The sequence below is a fragment of the Sphaeramia orbicularis genome, chromosome 18, assembly GCF_902148855.1.
Source record: "Sphaeramia orbicularis chromosome 18, fSphaOr1.1, whole genome shotgun sequence".
In the NCBI taxonomy this organism is placed as follows: domain Eukaryota; kingdom Metazoa; phylum Chordata; class Actinopteri; order Kurtiformes; family Apogonidae; genus Sphaeramia; species Sphaeramia orbicularis.
In genome coordinates this window covers 18,763,253-18,780,223 of record NC_043974.1, presented here as the reverse complement: position 1 = coordinate 18,780,223, position 16,971 = coordinate 18,763,253, and the positions used below count along the sequence as shown (strand labels likewise).

At 38.5% G+C, this 16,971-nt stretch overlaps 1 protein-coding gene across 2 annotated transcripts in view; it reads right to left on the bottom strand.

Annotated features, from left to right (window-relative positions):
* Positions 1-16,710, bottom strand: part of afap1 (actin filament associated protein 1) — an 83,613-nt gene extending 66,903 nt beyond the window's left edge. The window contains exon 1 of one of the 2 annotated variants that reach the window (XM_030162531.1): positions 16,498-16,710. In XM_030162531.1, the coding sequence (XP_030018391.1) occupies positions 16,498-16,534 (37 nt within the window). In that variant the 5' untranslated portion in view covers positions 16,535-16,710. The remainder of the gene's footprint in view (positions 1-16,497) is intronic. The other variant, XM_030162533.1, reaches the window with a different exon arrangement.
* Positions 16,711-16,971: the final 261 nt, after the last annotated feature.

Here is a 16,971-nt window from a genome sequence, read left to right as displayed (position 1 = left end):
ATGAATGTGTGACAGTGCATGAGAACAGCCGACATTTTTCCTCACTTGTTTTAATTTACTATTACATCTGAACAACACATAGGTTAAAGGATGCTCCATAATCAACGGAAACTATTATCAGTTTATGAGCCATGGAGGTTTCGCACACATATTCCTTATGTGCGTTCATGGCAGTTTGCTTTGAATGGATTTTACACCACATTCTTCTTCCTGTTGATCAAGTGTCCTCTTATCGCCCACAACACACTAGGAAAAACAATAAAAGCATGAAGAAAACAGCATGAATCTGTATATTTATGATTACAACTGGGCTTCCTGGTATTGTTGGCATCTTTGATCACAACTAAAAAAGAGTACTTTGATGTCTTGTACAAGGACACATACTTAGGTCGGATGTTTGATGACATTGTAGTCTGATTCACTTGTGCATTTCCATATCATGGTTACTGTAGTAAAACTGACTGCATCTGTTTTCAATTAACAGTTTAAATGTACAGTTCTGAGGCTGACTTTGGTTCATTTTTTTGTTCCATTTGTTTCCTGTCAATCATTTCAATGCAACACAAAACAATGGATCAGCCAATAGCAGAAGAGTCATTCATATAAACCAAATTATGATCACAGAACAGCAAATGTAAGACAAATTTTGTAATCATCACACTGTAATGCAAAATGTATTTTTGCTGTTCAGTCTTAGTTTAACGGTGCAAAGTTTGTCACGTTGGTCTGTTTAATGAAGTTGTTTATGCCATATGCTGCTCTTGTTTAAGAATTTTCATTTGGTCCTCTTATCTTAATGATACAGGGGTTATTTTGTTTGCTTGTGGTATGAGAACATCACTCTACAACTGCTTTGTCTGAACAAAGGAAAATAACCCCTGTATCATACGCTGCTCTAGCTTGATTTAGTTATTTGCCCAGTTAAGTGATTGTTGTTTGGATTGTGTTGAGCTTTAAGCTGATGTTCTTCCAGTTATGTAGATGTACAGCATGTGTATAGAAATACAAAAGATCTTACTATTCCTATATCATCCAAAAATAAACTTCTTTAATCAGATTGTAGGTGCATGATGGTGTGTTCTTAAAACAGTGATGCTTTTCTTAAAATGACATGTTTACAGTACACAATACCCTCAATTGTATCATGATATGCATGTTATTGGAAGATTCCAGAACACACCTATCACACCAGTAGGCTCATGTTTAGTTTAGTCCCCAGCATCTTCTGACATTTTGCTGATCTACGACTATGATCGTGATCTCAGATCTTCCTTCCTCACAAAAGACGAAGCCTTAGCCCCCTGCCAAGCCTGCAGAAATGTTTATGTTTTTTAGATTATCCTTTTAAATCAGCTCAGTCAACATTTGTACTAGAAACACAGGAGGTATACTGACCTGACCCAAGTGCTAAATGTCCCACCCGGCACTCCAAAACCCCCACTGACCTTAAATGTTCAGAGGGTGAGAAGTCTTTTCAGCAGGTACTGCATGTTCTCAGTACTGTATGCCAGGTATCTGTGATGACGCAACATCCCTCTTATATTTTCTTCCCTTCTGGTTCTCCTTATTATACACTTATCTGATTAACCAGCAACAGGTGACGCTGCTGGCAGGAGAATCATCAGAGCATCTCAATGTAAAATCTCCCAAAGACATTTATTTATGTTTTCAATAACAGCCATAATTCATTCTCCGAGCTGTAGGAGAGGCTTATGTATTGGACAGCAGCTCTGAGGCAGGATATACAGCCGCTTTCACACATTCCTGACATAATCTGATTATCCTACAGGAGAGGGGGTGAGGGGGTGGGGGGTATGGAGGCAGCGGCTCCCAAGTTCAGGAAATGAAGAGTAAAAGGAGAAATCAAGAGGAAAAAGAGGCTGAGATGCATAAAGATGAAGTCAAACATAGGTACTTGAAAGAGTCCCAACCACAACTTCAGTGCCTGCAGTAATAGAAAACTGCTGTTTGATAGAGAATAAATTAGAAACTGAACATGTATCATTGGAAAACCATTTATCCAATTCAAAAACATAATATTACAGACTATACGGAATATATTCTCACCAAAATAGACTATCTGGTTAGACATAAGACAAAACATATGTGCCCACATACTGTCAGAACATGCACTAGTGCTTCCAACTATTTGTCAAGAGTTAAGTCAAGAGCGTCAACATGACGGTAAAGAAATGCTCGGCCAGTCCTTAACTCAACACAATAATAACCTGCATTGTGAGCCAGATCTTATCACATAACATCGCTAATGCTCAGGAGGCAGAATGGGAGGAAATCTCTGCGGCCCGCTTCCAAAATCTGACAACAAACATCCCAAGAAAAGAATAAGCTGTTACAGAAGCAGATTCACACCCACATTTGTACCTACTACTCTCAGACATACTACATCTGTATATTCTGGATTTTTATACATGTTTTTGGTTATGTAATGTACAGCAGGGTAATAAACACTTTTATTGTACTGGTCACATTACCACAGTGTTAAAGTAAGTATCAAAAATCCCAATATCTAGAAACTGTCCTTTTCATTAAAAGTAAAGCAGGATAAATTTATGAAAATGTGGTAAAAATAGATTGTATATATCACACTACTGAGGCCAGATTTAACTTAACTGGAAGTGACAAGTTATATTTGTACTGGTTGAATGTAATGGAGTTGAAACTTGTGTGGATTTTGAAAAAAGAATAGTGAAAATAAGGGGGAAAATGTGTTCGAATGTATGTTATTTAAGAAAATATGACAAAAAAAAAAAAAAGGGAAGACTTATTTTAAGAAGAGTTGTATTATTTTTTTTTTTCTAAACACAGAATATGTGTTGTATATGTATATCAAATTTCATGCATTGTTGAAATTGTAGGGTATCTTTCCAAATGAAAAAATTTTATACATATATATATATATATATATATATATATATATATACATATATATATATATATATATATATATATGTATACACACACACATATATATATTTATATACACACACATATACACACACATATATACACACACACACACATATATACACACACACACACACACACACACATATATATATATATATATATATATATATATATGTATATATATATATATGTATGTATGTATAAAAATTCCTAATATCTGAAGAATAACTCTGACCTGTGCCTCAGTGATGAATATGCAACATGACTGCACGACTATCTGATAAAAGTGAGGATGTCTGATTTCACAAGTCACACATTTACCCATTTATGCAGCAGACGTCATTGTATAATTTGTCCCATCACAGGTTCATAATTTTTCACACTTTGCAATATAAACAAACTCCATTACTGTATTCTGAAGCATTGCTTTGCCAAAGCATATGTGCAACCACTCAAACTGCATGTACTCAGTTGAAGGAAAACACGTTACACATACCTGATCCTTAAAGTGGACTAAAACACTTTCAAAGAATCGCTGCTAACCTAACTTAAATACAATCACTAGCTTAGCAACATTAATGCTACAAACATGATTGAGTGTTCCATGTAAACTTTATGCTGTTGCTCAAACTTTTTAATAGTGGATTAAAAAGTATAGATAGCATAGTTGAATAAATTAAGCTGTATATATTGTTCTGTCAGTGTGCACATACACACTTTACTTATTAATACACTATTAACAGATAACTACAAGTGTTTGAAAATGATAAAAGTCTTGTTCTAAAACTGCTTTGAGTGGAAAAATGCCAGAGTATGAAACATAAAACTAAAGAGTAGAAATAAAACGGTTAAATAACACTGTGATAAATTCAGTTTCAGGTGATGAACCTGCTTACAGTGGATAAAAATATAGTGAAACTGACAGGTAAGACAGATTTGTGATATTCTTTTAGTCAAAATGAACACTGTAGCGAAAAAAACCTAACTACTAACTGTTATCGAAGTATCTGTACTAGAATCAACATTTTCTTTAGCATTGCCCAACCGTTCTTAAATACTAGTACTAAAAATGACAAGACGAGTCGAGTAATTCTACACAACATGAGGAAAATGGACCATAATATCGTTCAATATTGGAATTGTGATACGTGAACACTGCGGTAGGTAATGGGTAGACTCATGTATCTAGAGCCACATCTGACTGGCCGAATAAAATTATTTTTCTTATTAACAGGTAGATTTTTGTTATGTGTTTATCATGCATTTTGATGATGTGATGATAGTGGAAGAAAATGATCTGTCAGCACTAACCAGAGGTAATGACAGAAGTAATCATCTGCAACACTAAACTTCAACAGAACTCACTCCTTCACCTTCACAGACTGACAGATGCAGTAATCTGTCAAACACAACGCTGTCATTCTGTACTCAAAGCAGAGGACACTTCAGCTCCATACTAACAGCCTGGATCCTTTCCTCTATGCCCTGCTTGTTTTTATATTCCAGCCAGAACAGCCAAGCACTCTTTACTGCTCCATTTACTGTTTCATAGAGCTTTGTGCAACCTGGGCAATACTTTACCAGCACGGGGGTGGTCAAAAAATGAACAGTGTGTGTGTGTATGTGTCATTAAAAAACCTGATGGGAGCTCTCCAGATCACCAAAGACGACGAGGGAAAATGAGGTGGCAGGGAGCGAGAGGGACCACCCTCAAACAAGGCCTGAGGGTGAGCAGAAAAATGCCTCCTAGTGCAAACAAATCACCCACGCCCTTTCTTCACAACCTATCTTTGTCTCATTTTCAGTGCCTGTCATTCAGCTCTTACCTCAACATCCATTTTCTTCAGTCCTTCTCCAATTTGTTTTTTCTTGTTTTATCTCTACCCACGGTCCCACTACAACTTCTACACTTATTTCTGCATTTACTGAACACTGTGCATAATACAAATGCATTTTTTTTAAATAAATACATTCAGCATTTTCATATATTCTCAAGTCTATTTCCTTGAAACCAATTCCAAGCTGTATAATTTGCTACTAACCACATTTGCTGTGTCAACACAAGGCTTGCATGACAAATGATAGGAGCTGTTTCCAACTAAGCCTATTAATCTGTCCACCCATACACAAAAACACAAACCCACTAAAAACACCTAGACACGTTCGAGGGATGTTTGCACTGCGAGGTATTCACACTTCCCAGAGCTCAGAACAAAGGGGGTTTTCCTGGGTGAGGTGTGTTTGTGCAGCGAACAGGGTCATGTTTAGGTCTCGCCAAGAACTTGAGACCCTGCGGCTCCATTCGTTGCAAACTTGTCAGTGCAAAAATGCTTAGCTGTGTTAAAGACAGGAGGGCCGTCTTCCCAGAATACAACTGTCGTGACTGACAGGAACCTGACAGAAGTGGTAGGTGTGTGTGTGTTTGTGTGTGTGTGAGAGGTTTCAGGTGTCTGTTTCTTGTTACTAACAGCGTCTTTAACACTTCGGGGATGTGTTTAGTCTGGGCATTTGACAAGCTTTCAGGTCAGGATCTGCCCCCCCACACATACATAGCTTTGCATCATCAGTTGAGCATCAAATATCAGTGGCTATTCACTCACCCACCATTAAAGTGAACCCAGTCGCACTAAAACACCAAGTTAAAATGTTGGTTTTTCCCTTGAGAAAACACGTCCGACTCACTCTTAATTACAAACCATCATTGTCATAAAGCCACGCCACTCTTGTAAATCATCATGGGCTCTTAGTGTGTTTGCGTTAAGTGAAGGTTTACAAACATCATAAAGGTTTCTGAGCCCTGGCTGGGACTGCTAACTTATAATGCCAAAAGTGAACATTTGTTCCTCAGTCCTGCATGGTGAGAAACTACAAACAGACTGGCTAATGAACTCTTTGAACAATGATCTGTTCTGATGTATTATTAGCATTGTATTATTTCTCATACTTCCAAATGATAGTTCAAATATAAAACCAAAAGCAGTAGCATGATCCTTTGCTAAAAGTGATATTTACGTGAATTTTGACTAGGGATGTAATGATTACTGCTATAACGATAAACCGCGATAAAATTCCCGATGGTTAGTATTAACCATTTAAATTCTAATTTTCATGATAGCCATGTTTGATCACTGCACTTTCAACTCAAACTTGATATGGAAAATGGTCAAACAGTGGCCATAAGGTACCATCTTTAAAGCACATTTGTTTGTTTGATCTTTACATGTTAATATTTGAATGTTTCTGCAACAGAAAGTACATTTTGCCTGTTATTTTATTTGTTTTTTCAAAATACAACTTGATTAAATTATTTCAGTGTGTGTATAAGTACTTTTTGAACATTTTGAGCACATTTCGTGATAATAATGATAACCGTGATAATTTTGGTCACAATAACATGAAATTTTCATATCGTTATATCCCTAATCTTGACACAACATGCATAAAAAAATTTGCATCAAAAGTAAACAAGGACATGAAGGTACACCATCTGGCTCCAGTGTCTCTTCAACACCCAGTAAAGGTATGCGCAGTTTCGTCTGCGTTTCCATGGTAAGACTACGCGATGAAGTAGCAATATACACATCCCATACATCCATTTAACCAGAAGAACGTCAGCTAAAAGCTCAGCAAAAACTATTTTCAGAAAACAGGACACAATCTGAAGAACAAGCGCTTAAATGGGCAAATATCAAAACAAGCTAACATTCCAAGACCAGCATGTTATGAATAATTTCATAAAAATTTGCAGCACTAAGCTAACACTAAGCAGATCCAACAGTACAAGTATTATTGCTTTACCACTAAAACTCTATGACCGTGAACAGGCAAAGAACAAAACAAAGGTTGCATGATGAAGTAATAATTATGAATTTTGTCTCACCTTAGCTGTTTTCTGATCATAATTTGGTTTCATATGAATGATACTTCTGCTATTGGCTAATCCATTGTTTTGTGTTACACTGAAATGTACACAACGGCCCCCCCCCGTCGGACATTTTTTTGCGGAGCATTAAGTCAATGATAAGGTGAGGGGAGTTCACTTTCACGTTCTCACAGCTTTACCGACACGTCCTTCACATAGGGTACGGGTCCATCATATTACTTGTAGAATTATGTACTGAGGTCTACTGGATTGAGGTCCGTGAGCGGTGGGGGGTGGGTGGGGCGTCCAGTACATCATCCATCCATCTGTCTGTATGTGCAAAAACTTTAGCGTGGATTGAAGGCTGACGGTGTTCAAATAGGCACACGTTATGTTATTATATACTGCTCAGGTGTAGGTCACACAAAGATCACTGACTCCAAGAAAACCAACCTTCAGACAAACCATCAAAAGCCTTCATTAAAAATGTCCTAAATATAATGTTTAGCAGAACAGCACAAGTGGCATGTTAATTAAAGGTGTTACTCAGAAGCTTAATGTGTATACTTTGACTCTCGCAAAAAACACATGCACTGATAATGCCATTCAACTGTACATAATGGGAGTGAAAGCAAAAACAACCACTGGTTTAATACCAACACCAGCAAGTACTGTATATTCATAAAAACAGACAAAAAAGACATGTTTTAATAAAGTTTTCACTATGTACAAGATTCAGTCTTTGTACACTGACCTGTTCATGAAACCAGTCTCATAATAATTAGCCTAGAGGATATTAACCCTATTTTTGTGATGACCTACAAATGAATTTTTCTATACATGTTACATTTCTGAAGTGATTTATCACCATTTATTATATCATCTTTTTCAGTGAAAATCAGGTATTTTCCTATATTTAATTTACTGATCATACAGATGTTAATAAAGGCTCAGAGTAAATCCTATTGCCTCATTTCCACTACATGGTATCGGCTCGACTTGACTCGACTCGGCCTATTTGTGTTTCCATTACGAAAAAGGACCTGGAATCTGGTACCCGGTACTAGTTTTTGGTATCACCTCCGCCGAGGTTCCAGGACTGGGGACCAGATACTAAAATGTGACGTGTAAACACTGCAGACCACTGATTGGTCAGACGGTCGTCTCTGTGACCCACCGTTTTACAAAAAACAGATGTGGAAGTTTACAGAAAATATAGCGGTAGGTTAATCCACATGATGACAGCCCACAAAACTACACCATGGTTTGTCGAGGAGCTTCGGATGTAAAAATTTAGCATGAGCTTGACGAGACAACACGCAACGAGCGAGTTTATCAGCAACTCTCTGAGCAGACGACACGGAAGTAACACGCTGCATCGCTATGACGTCCAGGTACTCCTAAGTCGGTAATATCCTGTAATGGAAATGGTCTCCAGAAATAGGACCTGGTACCCAGTCGAGTCGAGCCGAGTCGAGCCGGTTCCACGTAGTGGAAACGCGGCATAAGGTTATTATATCTTAACTGAGAAAACTGAAGCAAAAGGGACTTTTTCAGCAAAACATATCATTAATTGAACATAAAAACAAGGGGCTACAATCAAACTACATGGGATTTATTTTTGAATCAACATAGCAGAAGAGGAAGGTGTTTCCACATTCACTACGGAGCCTCTGAAGGTCCAAATGGGTCAACTCTAATGACCATGAAAAGCTGAGAAACTAAATTTTCCTAAAATAATTTCAATGCATTTATAGGATCAGTGGATCAACAGTTACTGTGTGTTTTATATCAGTAGATGCTTTAGGTGGAAGGCAGCTGTTAAGGTGTTTGAGGATTAAAAGAGGTAAATAACATCAGCATCTGTAATGTATTGATCACAACAAATTCAAAGATGTCTGCTGCATCTAGCTGTGCTTTCAAAACACTTTTTTCAAACAATATCTGTTCAGTTTCTAATGTCTGCACCTGCTGAGTATGTAAGGTAGAATCTCCAGGTAGATAACCCCACCCATGGGCTGAAATCCAGCAGATGCATGAAAGGAATGACTGACTTAATGAGCCAAACGCCAAATCATCATTGGTGTGCACACTCTGTGGTCCGGGGGAACTTAACTGCAATGTGGGTTGAGTGTTACAGTAAGACTGTGGTTGTTGTTAATTGAGGTTGGTTTATGGTCTGGCATTGTCATGGTTACTGCCTCCAGTGAGCCACCAAAACACGGCAGCATTACTGGAAGGCACTCACTGAGATAATTTCACCATAATGACATGATAGATGATAGCATGTATAGATGACAACACAATAAGGAATAAAGGAAACACCATGGGATGCATTATAGTCAGTTTTTGTTTTTTTGGTTTTTTTTCAACATTTTGATGTACAGCTATACAAGATTAATCTTTGTGACTTTTTGGTGTAGAAATTCTGTTTTCAAAGAAAATATAGTATTGTAATACAGGTATAGGAGGTGAATACTGCATATTTAGGATTTGGACTACAGGATAAGTAAACTGAAATGCATCATTCATTTGATGCACAAAAAACAAACTCCATGTAAATAGGGGTGTAAGAAAATATCGGTTCTGCAATATATCACGATATTTCATTTCACAATACTGTATCGATATTAAAAAGTACTGTATCAATATTTTTAGGTATTTATTCAAATGCAAATATTGTTGAGGTTCACTTTTGTTTTTCTTTTTTGCTTATATTTTATTTATTATTATTTAACACTGTTTTATTAAATAATGTTAGTTCCTTTGTTGGGATTGCACAAAAATAATGTTATGATGTTAGTTATGAACTAATAGAATATGAACATTTGAGCAGGATCTTAAACTGTAATGTCAGTAAAGCATAATTTAAGTTTTAACACAGGAACATTTTGTGATATAGCATTTGATCCTGTTGTGATCAGATAAAAATCTGTGTAGTATTTGTGCATATTTCTGGTGTAATTCAATTCTTCAAGGAAATAATCATTTTAAAAAAAAGAAAGAAACAAAAAATTACCTTTTTAAGTATCATGACATATTGTGATATATCGTATTGTGATCCTAGTATTGTGATTTGTATCGTATTGCCAGATTCTTGCCAATGACACACCCCTACATGTAAACACTCTCTTTAAAGCTAAACAAAAACATCTTAAGGAGTGAAAACTGCACCACATTTCAGTGCCAACATACAGAACAAGCACATGATAAACTATCTGACATACTTGTTTCTCAGTGTAACCCCCTCTCATCCCCTCGTCTGTATGTTTATTTGTCTTCTACTGTGTCAAAAGTCGTACATACTGCCAGATTTTCGTTTGCGCTGCTGGTGCGAAGCTGTAAACGTCATGAAGTATTACCAGTCATAAATGTCTCATAGAAGGTTTGTAAAGGTTGGACTTGGATGAACACCAAGCGAGAGGGAGAGTTATGAACAGATCAGAGGAGAGGCGATGCTGCATTAGTTTATGATGAAAGACAAGCTGTCTCGCTCTCTATTCCTCAGGTCTGTAATTATGAGGTTTGTGTGTTTTCTTCGTTCCATTGGACATGCCAGGCGAACATCACAGAGCGGGGCTGATTGCTATCGAACAGTACAGGTGGTTTACCGTACGAGCAGATGTTTCCCTGACCGCAAGCAGACATCTGTAAAAGCCTGATCTGAAGGAGACGAGGGGGAGATGGAAGGCTAGGGCAGAGCTGATGGTGGTTTACAGAAGATATGAGGAAAGAAGAAATATATTGGGGGGGGAAGAGGGTTTGTCCAAAAAAGCAAGAGACTGATGCTCCATTTGGTATCTCTTTTAAAATGATAATTAGAGGCTGCACGGCTAAAAACCACAAACCAAGAAGGGGGAGATATGGTGAAGGAATGGTAGAGAAGTTCCAGCTCTGGGCTTCAAGCATTTGGTGGGAATAAAAGACATGTGGCCTCCTTGATTGGAAGGGAATGGTAGCTGCCTGGGTGTGAGAAATTAGTGTCACATTGTACAGAACTTTCTGATTAGTGAGGTTATGTACAGAGCCATCATGGGATCGTTTATTTCCCCAGTGAGACACATATCTCTGCCCAGACAGAGGCAAGGCACTGGAAACAACACTAAGTTATGATGCAGATCTGCTCCTACAGCTGAAAATTCCCTTATAAAATACTTCAGTATGCCTCCAGCGATTGTCGAAACGTCTAACAACATCCAGCACCCATGCAGATGTATGCATTACTGTTATCCAACAATCCAAAAAAACAACTTAATGTCCTGAGTTTGTTGCACAAATGTCTTTGCAGAACCTGTAATCATATGGCATTTCATTTTCTAATCAGTACAAAGTAGCTACAGCCTGCTCGAACTGTAGGTAAGTCCTTGTATAATGGAGGTAAAATGCATCAATACTCAATATGCAAAGCCCCAGCAACGATGACTAAAGATGACGTAAAAGGAAAAAAAGCAAACCAGGCAAAATCTGATTCAAAACAATGTCTATCCAAGTAGTTTGATGTTGCATTTCTTCTGTAAAGTTGCATGAGTGGCTGCAGCTCACCACTGGTTCATAAAGAAATGAAAACATACACCTCTCAAAACTACAGAAAAATCTCCAATATTTTGTGCAACGTCCTTTCAGAGATCAAACCCTAGTGGAATTCTAAAGACCAATATAATAGTGATAGGTTGGAGCAGGAAAAAGCAGATTAATTGGCCAAAATTTAAAAAAAAAAAACAAAAAAAATACAAAGGGAAACCTCTGTATTAAAGGTGCTTGCCACGTGCAAACTATGTTGCAGAAAATATGTTTTGTGGGTTGTCATCCAGCCTAAAAATATCTACATCAAGTTCATTTCATCCATATTTTCCAAATGATCCGGATCCACTGTCATATCATAGTGTTTGGGTCTGTGTCTAGGAGTCCACTGGTATTAAATAACTGAATGCATTATCTTCTGTTGTCATCTCAGTAGCTTTTATTTGTAGATTCTTGAAGATTTCTTTCAGCTCCAAGCCTATTTAATCAATCGACCGCTATCAAAACCTGGCAACACTTCCCAAACCAACATGCACCAGCCAAACACCAGACACACCCTTATAGGCATCCATGTGCATGCAAGCATCTGTGGAAAAACAGTGCCTACACAGGCAGACTCAAAATACCACATAACACAAAAAGTCACATAAGCATATGGAAATACACATGCAAACATATTACTGGCTTGTGAGTGCAGCCATTTGTCCAAACCGATTCCTCAAACGTTGCTTTGTTATTGTTGTTTAGTCTAAAGAAGACCCTCTCTAATCTACCAGGCCTCATGCTGTGAACCCCCCACACACTCCACATACACCCCTCCTCACTACTTTAGCTCCACCACACGCCACCGTCATGGCATACCACCAATGCAGCTTTAGGGTTGTAATCCTGAAAGCTTTGTCCAAGGCAGACGGGCAGGATAACAAGCTAACAGGCTCATCCCATTACAACAATAAGCCTATTAAAGATGCCTGGTGAGGCTCATCAGAAATGAGCCCCTCTTAATGGGTCCAAATTACCAAGATAACCAATAATGCCAAGACTAAATAGGACCATTTCATCTGTTAGTTTTACATTTGAGGCTGCAGTCCAGAGGTAAATGCCTAGTTGATGATGTTAAGTAAGTGGGCCAGTGGCCAGTTGCATTAAGCCATATGAAACTGTACTATTTGGCATGCATTAGGGTCTTATGAATTGGACTTAAGCTTGGGGCCAAAATCCCAATCTGTGTTTTTCCAGATGGATATTGACACAGAGGGAAGGCTGGGAGGGCTATGATTAGTCTGAAATTAAAGTCTCCCGCATGTTCCCGCATGCCAGCTTACTGACAGGCCGGCTTTGGAGGCAAGGAGGCAGAGATTACAAACTCATTTCACTGCATCTCTACTCTGCACTACTGGGATTCGTCTTCCCCCACCACAAAAAGGGAGGGGCGTCTTGGGCATTTGACACATGAAAGCTTTTAAACTTCAATCATTATTGGGCCAAATGGAAGTCCTGAATGTGGCAGAGAGGAAAAAGCCATCCCCTGCTCTAAAGCAGAACCAAATGGGCCAAGTGGTCTAGAACTGTGACACCATGTAGCCGTTCTGCCCACATCACACACACCTCAGTTAATTGTGCGTCGAGTCAGGGTTTCCGTGAGGAAAGCAGCAATATTAAATAGTCATAAACACTTTAACACTTGTGCATTTTTGCCCCCAAAACATGGTACCCCGTTAGTGGGAGAGCCCTTGAGTGAAGACCTGCTGAAAGGGGTCCATGATGATGCCAAGGCAGCTCCAGTCAACCATCAGCTGGAGGCAAAAGGAAGACACTGTCCTATCAATGAACACAGAAGTCACAAAAACTACCATTTATCAGTTCAAGGAATCACCTGAATCTGTCATTTATGATCATCATGGGTTGTTTGTAGCGCTAATGTCATTTAGTCGACCTGTAGGAGTTTGTGCAACATACTTTGCTGACACTAAAGTCATGAAAATGAATTTAATAGGATGTTTTATAGACTATTGAAATTGGTCAATTTTGGCTCCAACAGTGGCCAACAACTAATATTAGGCATCTGAACTGAATTTACAGACTTTATAGAAAAACAGAAGCTGGAAAAATGTCTAGTTTGATGTTTAGTTCCACATTTATTAATTACTGAAATTGATATTAAATTCAACAGCTCCCAGATTTCTAATCCAGTCAAAGAGAGTTAACTTAAGTCTGTGTTAAACTTTCTTGTGTTTTTCAACTTCTGTCCCAAGTTCCTGTAGATTCTCTATTGACCTCTTTGTCTTTTTCTCTTGTGTGTTATGTCGTAATAGTCAATCTATGTCATTCGTTAGCACATACAGGGTGTGAATGAAGTGATGCACTGCAAACTGTAAAGAATTAAAGCTCTGTGGGGAGTCACTCAACTTCTGTTGTTGTTAAGAGTGAGTCACCACAGGCCACAATATTTTGCTTTGTTGTGAGACTAAGGCAGGGCTAAATAGACTATGGCAGACCACCACAGTCTGTATAATTAATGGGAAACATGGGAAGTTTCAACTGTTCATCATGTCCTTAAGCTTCCAGTGCCATCTATTTCACAAACCGCAAACAATTAGTAGCATTATCTACTTCTAAGGAAGTAGTCAGCGAGTATGGTTGATCAGTGATATTTATTTTCTACAAGAAAATCTTTGACTGTTCATCTTAACAATAGTTGCTTTTCCATTGACCCTCAAATTGTGCAAATATAACTTGTGCATAAAAATTTACCTAATGAAAAAACACGACAATTTCGCCAAGTTTTTGCACTGGCAAGAAGTGTTTTTTTCAGGCATAGTGCAAATGGTATATCACGCAAAACTGCAATGGAAAGATCTTTTTTCGCAACTAGAGTCAGGTGAATCAAAAAAACGATGTTGACGTACGTTACAACAAGCGAAGAAGAATAAGATGAAACATGTCGCAGTATGTGTGGACACACCAGGAAACCCGATTATTTTTTAATTTAGTACGAGATAGAGGGGTAATATATAACAATAATGAATATATCTGTAAATCAACACCATATTTACGTTCGTTGCCATGTTTATGGAATGACTTCTCGTGTTATCTCGCGATAATAAATAAACAAATCATTGCATTTGTGATTTAATGGAAAAACTGACATTACGCACTTCTGTTTTTTTAACATTTAGTAAATATCGGTAAAGTTTTGCGCAGCTGTCCAATGGAAAAGCGACTCATGATAAATGCTATATTATTCTTGTGTATCTTACATTATTACAAGGAAACTTCACCAAACCAACCATATACAAAGAGTAAAGCATGAATTAGTACCTCCCAAAAAGCACAATCCTGATTAAAATGCTCATTAGAGAACTGGTCTACCATCTGTTTCATACCTGCATACTGATTTTTTAGTTAACCCCTTGTCCAAACCAAATCAAAAACATGATCTGCTTCTTTTTTGTGTACCATTACAACAGCTTACACAACAAATGTCTGTCAGAACTTCACCAAATGCTGAAGCAGAGGCGAGCCGAGAGGCCACCTGATACCCTGCAGCTGCCACCAGAGGTCCTGTTATTGTGCGACTCCATTCATTGCCTCAAGCAGGAGAAATCAGAGATATGGAGCACTTGTGTTGTCATTCCAGGACCATGTTAGGAAACCTCTGGCAGCAGTGTGGAGTTACCCCAACGTTAACCTGCACTGTGTAAAATCTGACTGGGCGGTAACTGTTTTTATTCCACCCGGAAACCTGAGTCTAGTAAATATAAAATTGTGTCAGAGGTGCAATGTCCACAATGGGACGTATCTCTTCAAATCTAAGCCATTCGGGGGCAATGACAAACCCACATGTTTATACAGGTCAGCCAAAACTGTCCAGTAAAAAGTTTTAACAGCATTATTTACTGCAACGCTGCTCAACCTTGCATATCCCCTGTAATATATTTCAATAGAGTATCCTGCAAATTATTTGTTGTTGGTGTGTGTCTGGATCCGTTGTCTAGCAACATGAGGTAATGAACAACAGACTTGTTTGTAAAACCAGAGTGCAAATAAAAGAAGAAATGACTTACATGATTTACAATTGTCTAAAAGTTGAAATGATGGCTAAAAGATTTACTTTCAGTGTACACCACAGGCTTTGGAGTTAGTCGCTGCATGATCTCAGCTTGAATGCAAAACCTAAAATAAAGGATTTACCTTGTGACTGAAGGTAAAAAGGAAAAACCTGCTCTCTGTGAGGTTTTCTGACACCAATGTTACTACAGTTATTGTTCAATGTGACCTACATTTTGTGCATAACGTAGGTCAGCTCATCTTATTCAAGCTGATAAAGCTCTGAGGTTAATCCTGCACTGGTTTGTCCAAATTACCGTGGTGAGCAGAGGCAATGACTAACCAAACTAAGCCAAAATGTTTGAGTGTAATTAACTAAAGTGCTTCACTGGAGACACTCAGCTCATTAAAGCCTTACCTTCTCATTTACTACTCATGCATTTTTGCATTTCATAAAGCCATATTAAACTGCAAGATGATCAAGCAGAGTTTGGCACGAAGTTCATAACTCCATAGACACTTGACAAACAGACCACAACCCTAATGACAATGTCAGGAGCCAAGTGTCTGTCCACAGTCTCTGCATCTCCACCTTCTTGTCTCTCCTTTATGAAAAAGAAGGAAAACTTCTGCAAAATTATCTCTAAGGACAGAAACAAACACCTCTGGTTCTCTAAAAGTCTACAGGATAAAACGACAAAACTGCTTCTCTAAAGACAGATGGGTCACTAAATGTTTTCTGGGGGTCTTCTGGATGTGCGCGTAACCGACAAGGAGAATTACATGCGCGCGTTCACGTTGATAATGCATTAAAATAACAGAAATAGCGTAAATAAAGCAAAAATAATCAGACATCACAATGTAAATGTCACTAGATACGACATTAGATTGTATATGAGTCAATGCAGAGACTGGTTTATGCAATAACTGTGGGGCAATAGAAATGACTAAAACCAAATGCAGCCCATAAAACACAGTAGAAACTGAAAAGAACCGGTGCCGTAAACGCCTCCCATGTGTTTATTTTGCGCATTAAATGGATGTAATGACACAAACAGTTCAGTGGAAACCCGTGACACGGTTTCCACGGTGCAGTTTTTTTTTTTTTCTTTTTTCGTCCAGGTTGGTCCACTCACCCCTGCTGGAAGTGAACAGAAGAGGGTCGCTCCTCATCGTGAAGTCAAACTCATCCAACCCACCCTAAGACGCACAGGAGGCCGGTGCGTTGCCCAGCGGCTCCCCGGCAGCAGTAAAATCCACAAACACACGGGCTTTGCGCTGTTTTGTTGCGCCTACACAACCCCCTTCCACCGAGCCGGGCCACTGAGACGCCTCTCTTTTCCTTTCAAACTTTTTCTCCTGCTCTTTCTCCTCCTCCTCCTCCTCCTCCTAGAACTGCCTGCATGGATAGCTATGAGGCTTTCAAGGACCGTCGGAAAAACCATACGCAGCCCTGTAATACGAATACACCGCATCCTACACTTCATAGGCTTCATATACAAGCAAAATTCTTTAACCCTTTCATGCATAGTGGTCACTACAGTGGACAGCTATTCTCCAGCTGTTCTCTTGTATATTCATGGATTTTGTTGTTTTAGTTCCATATCAGC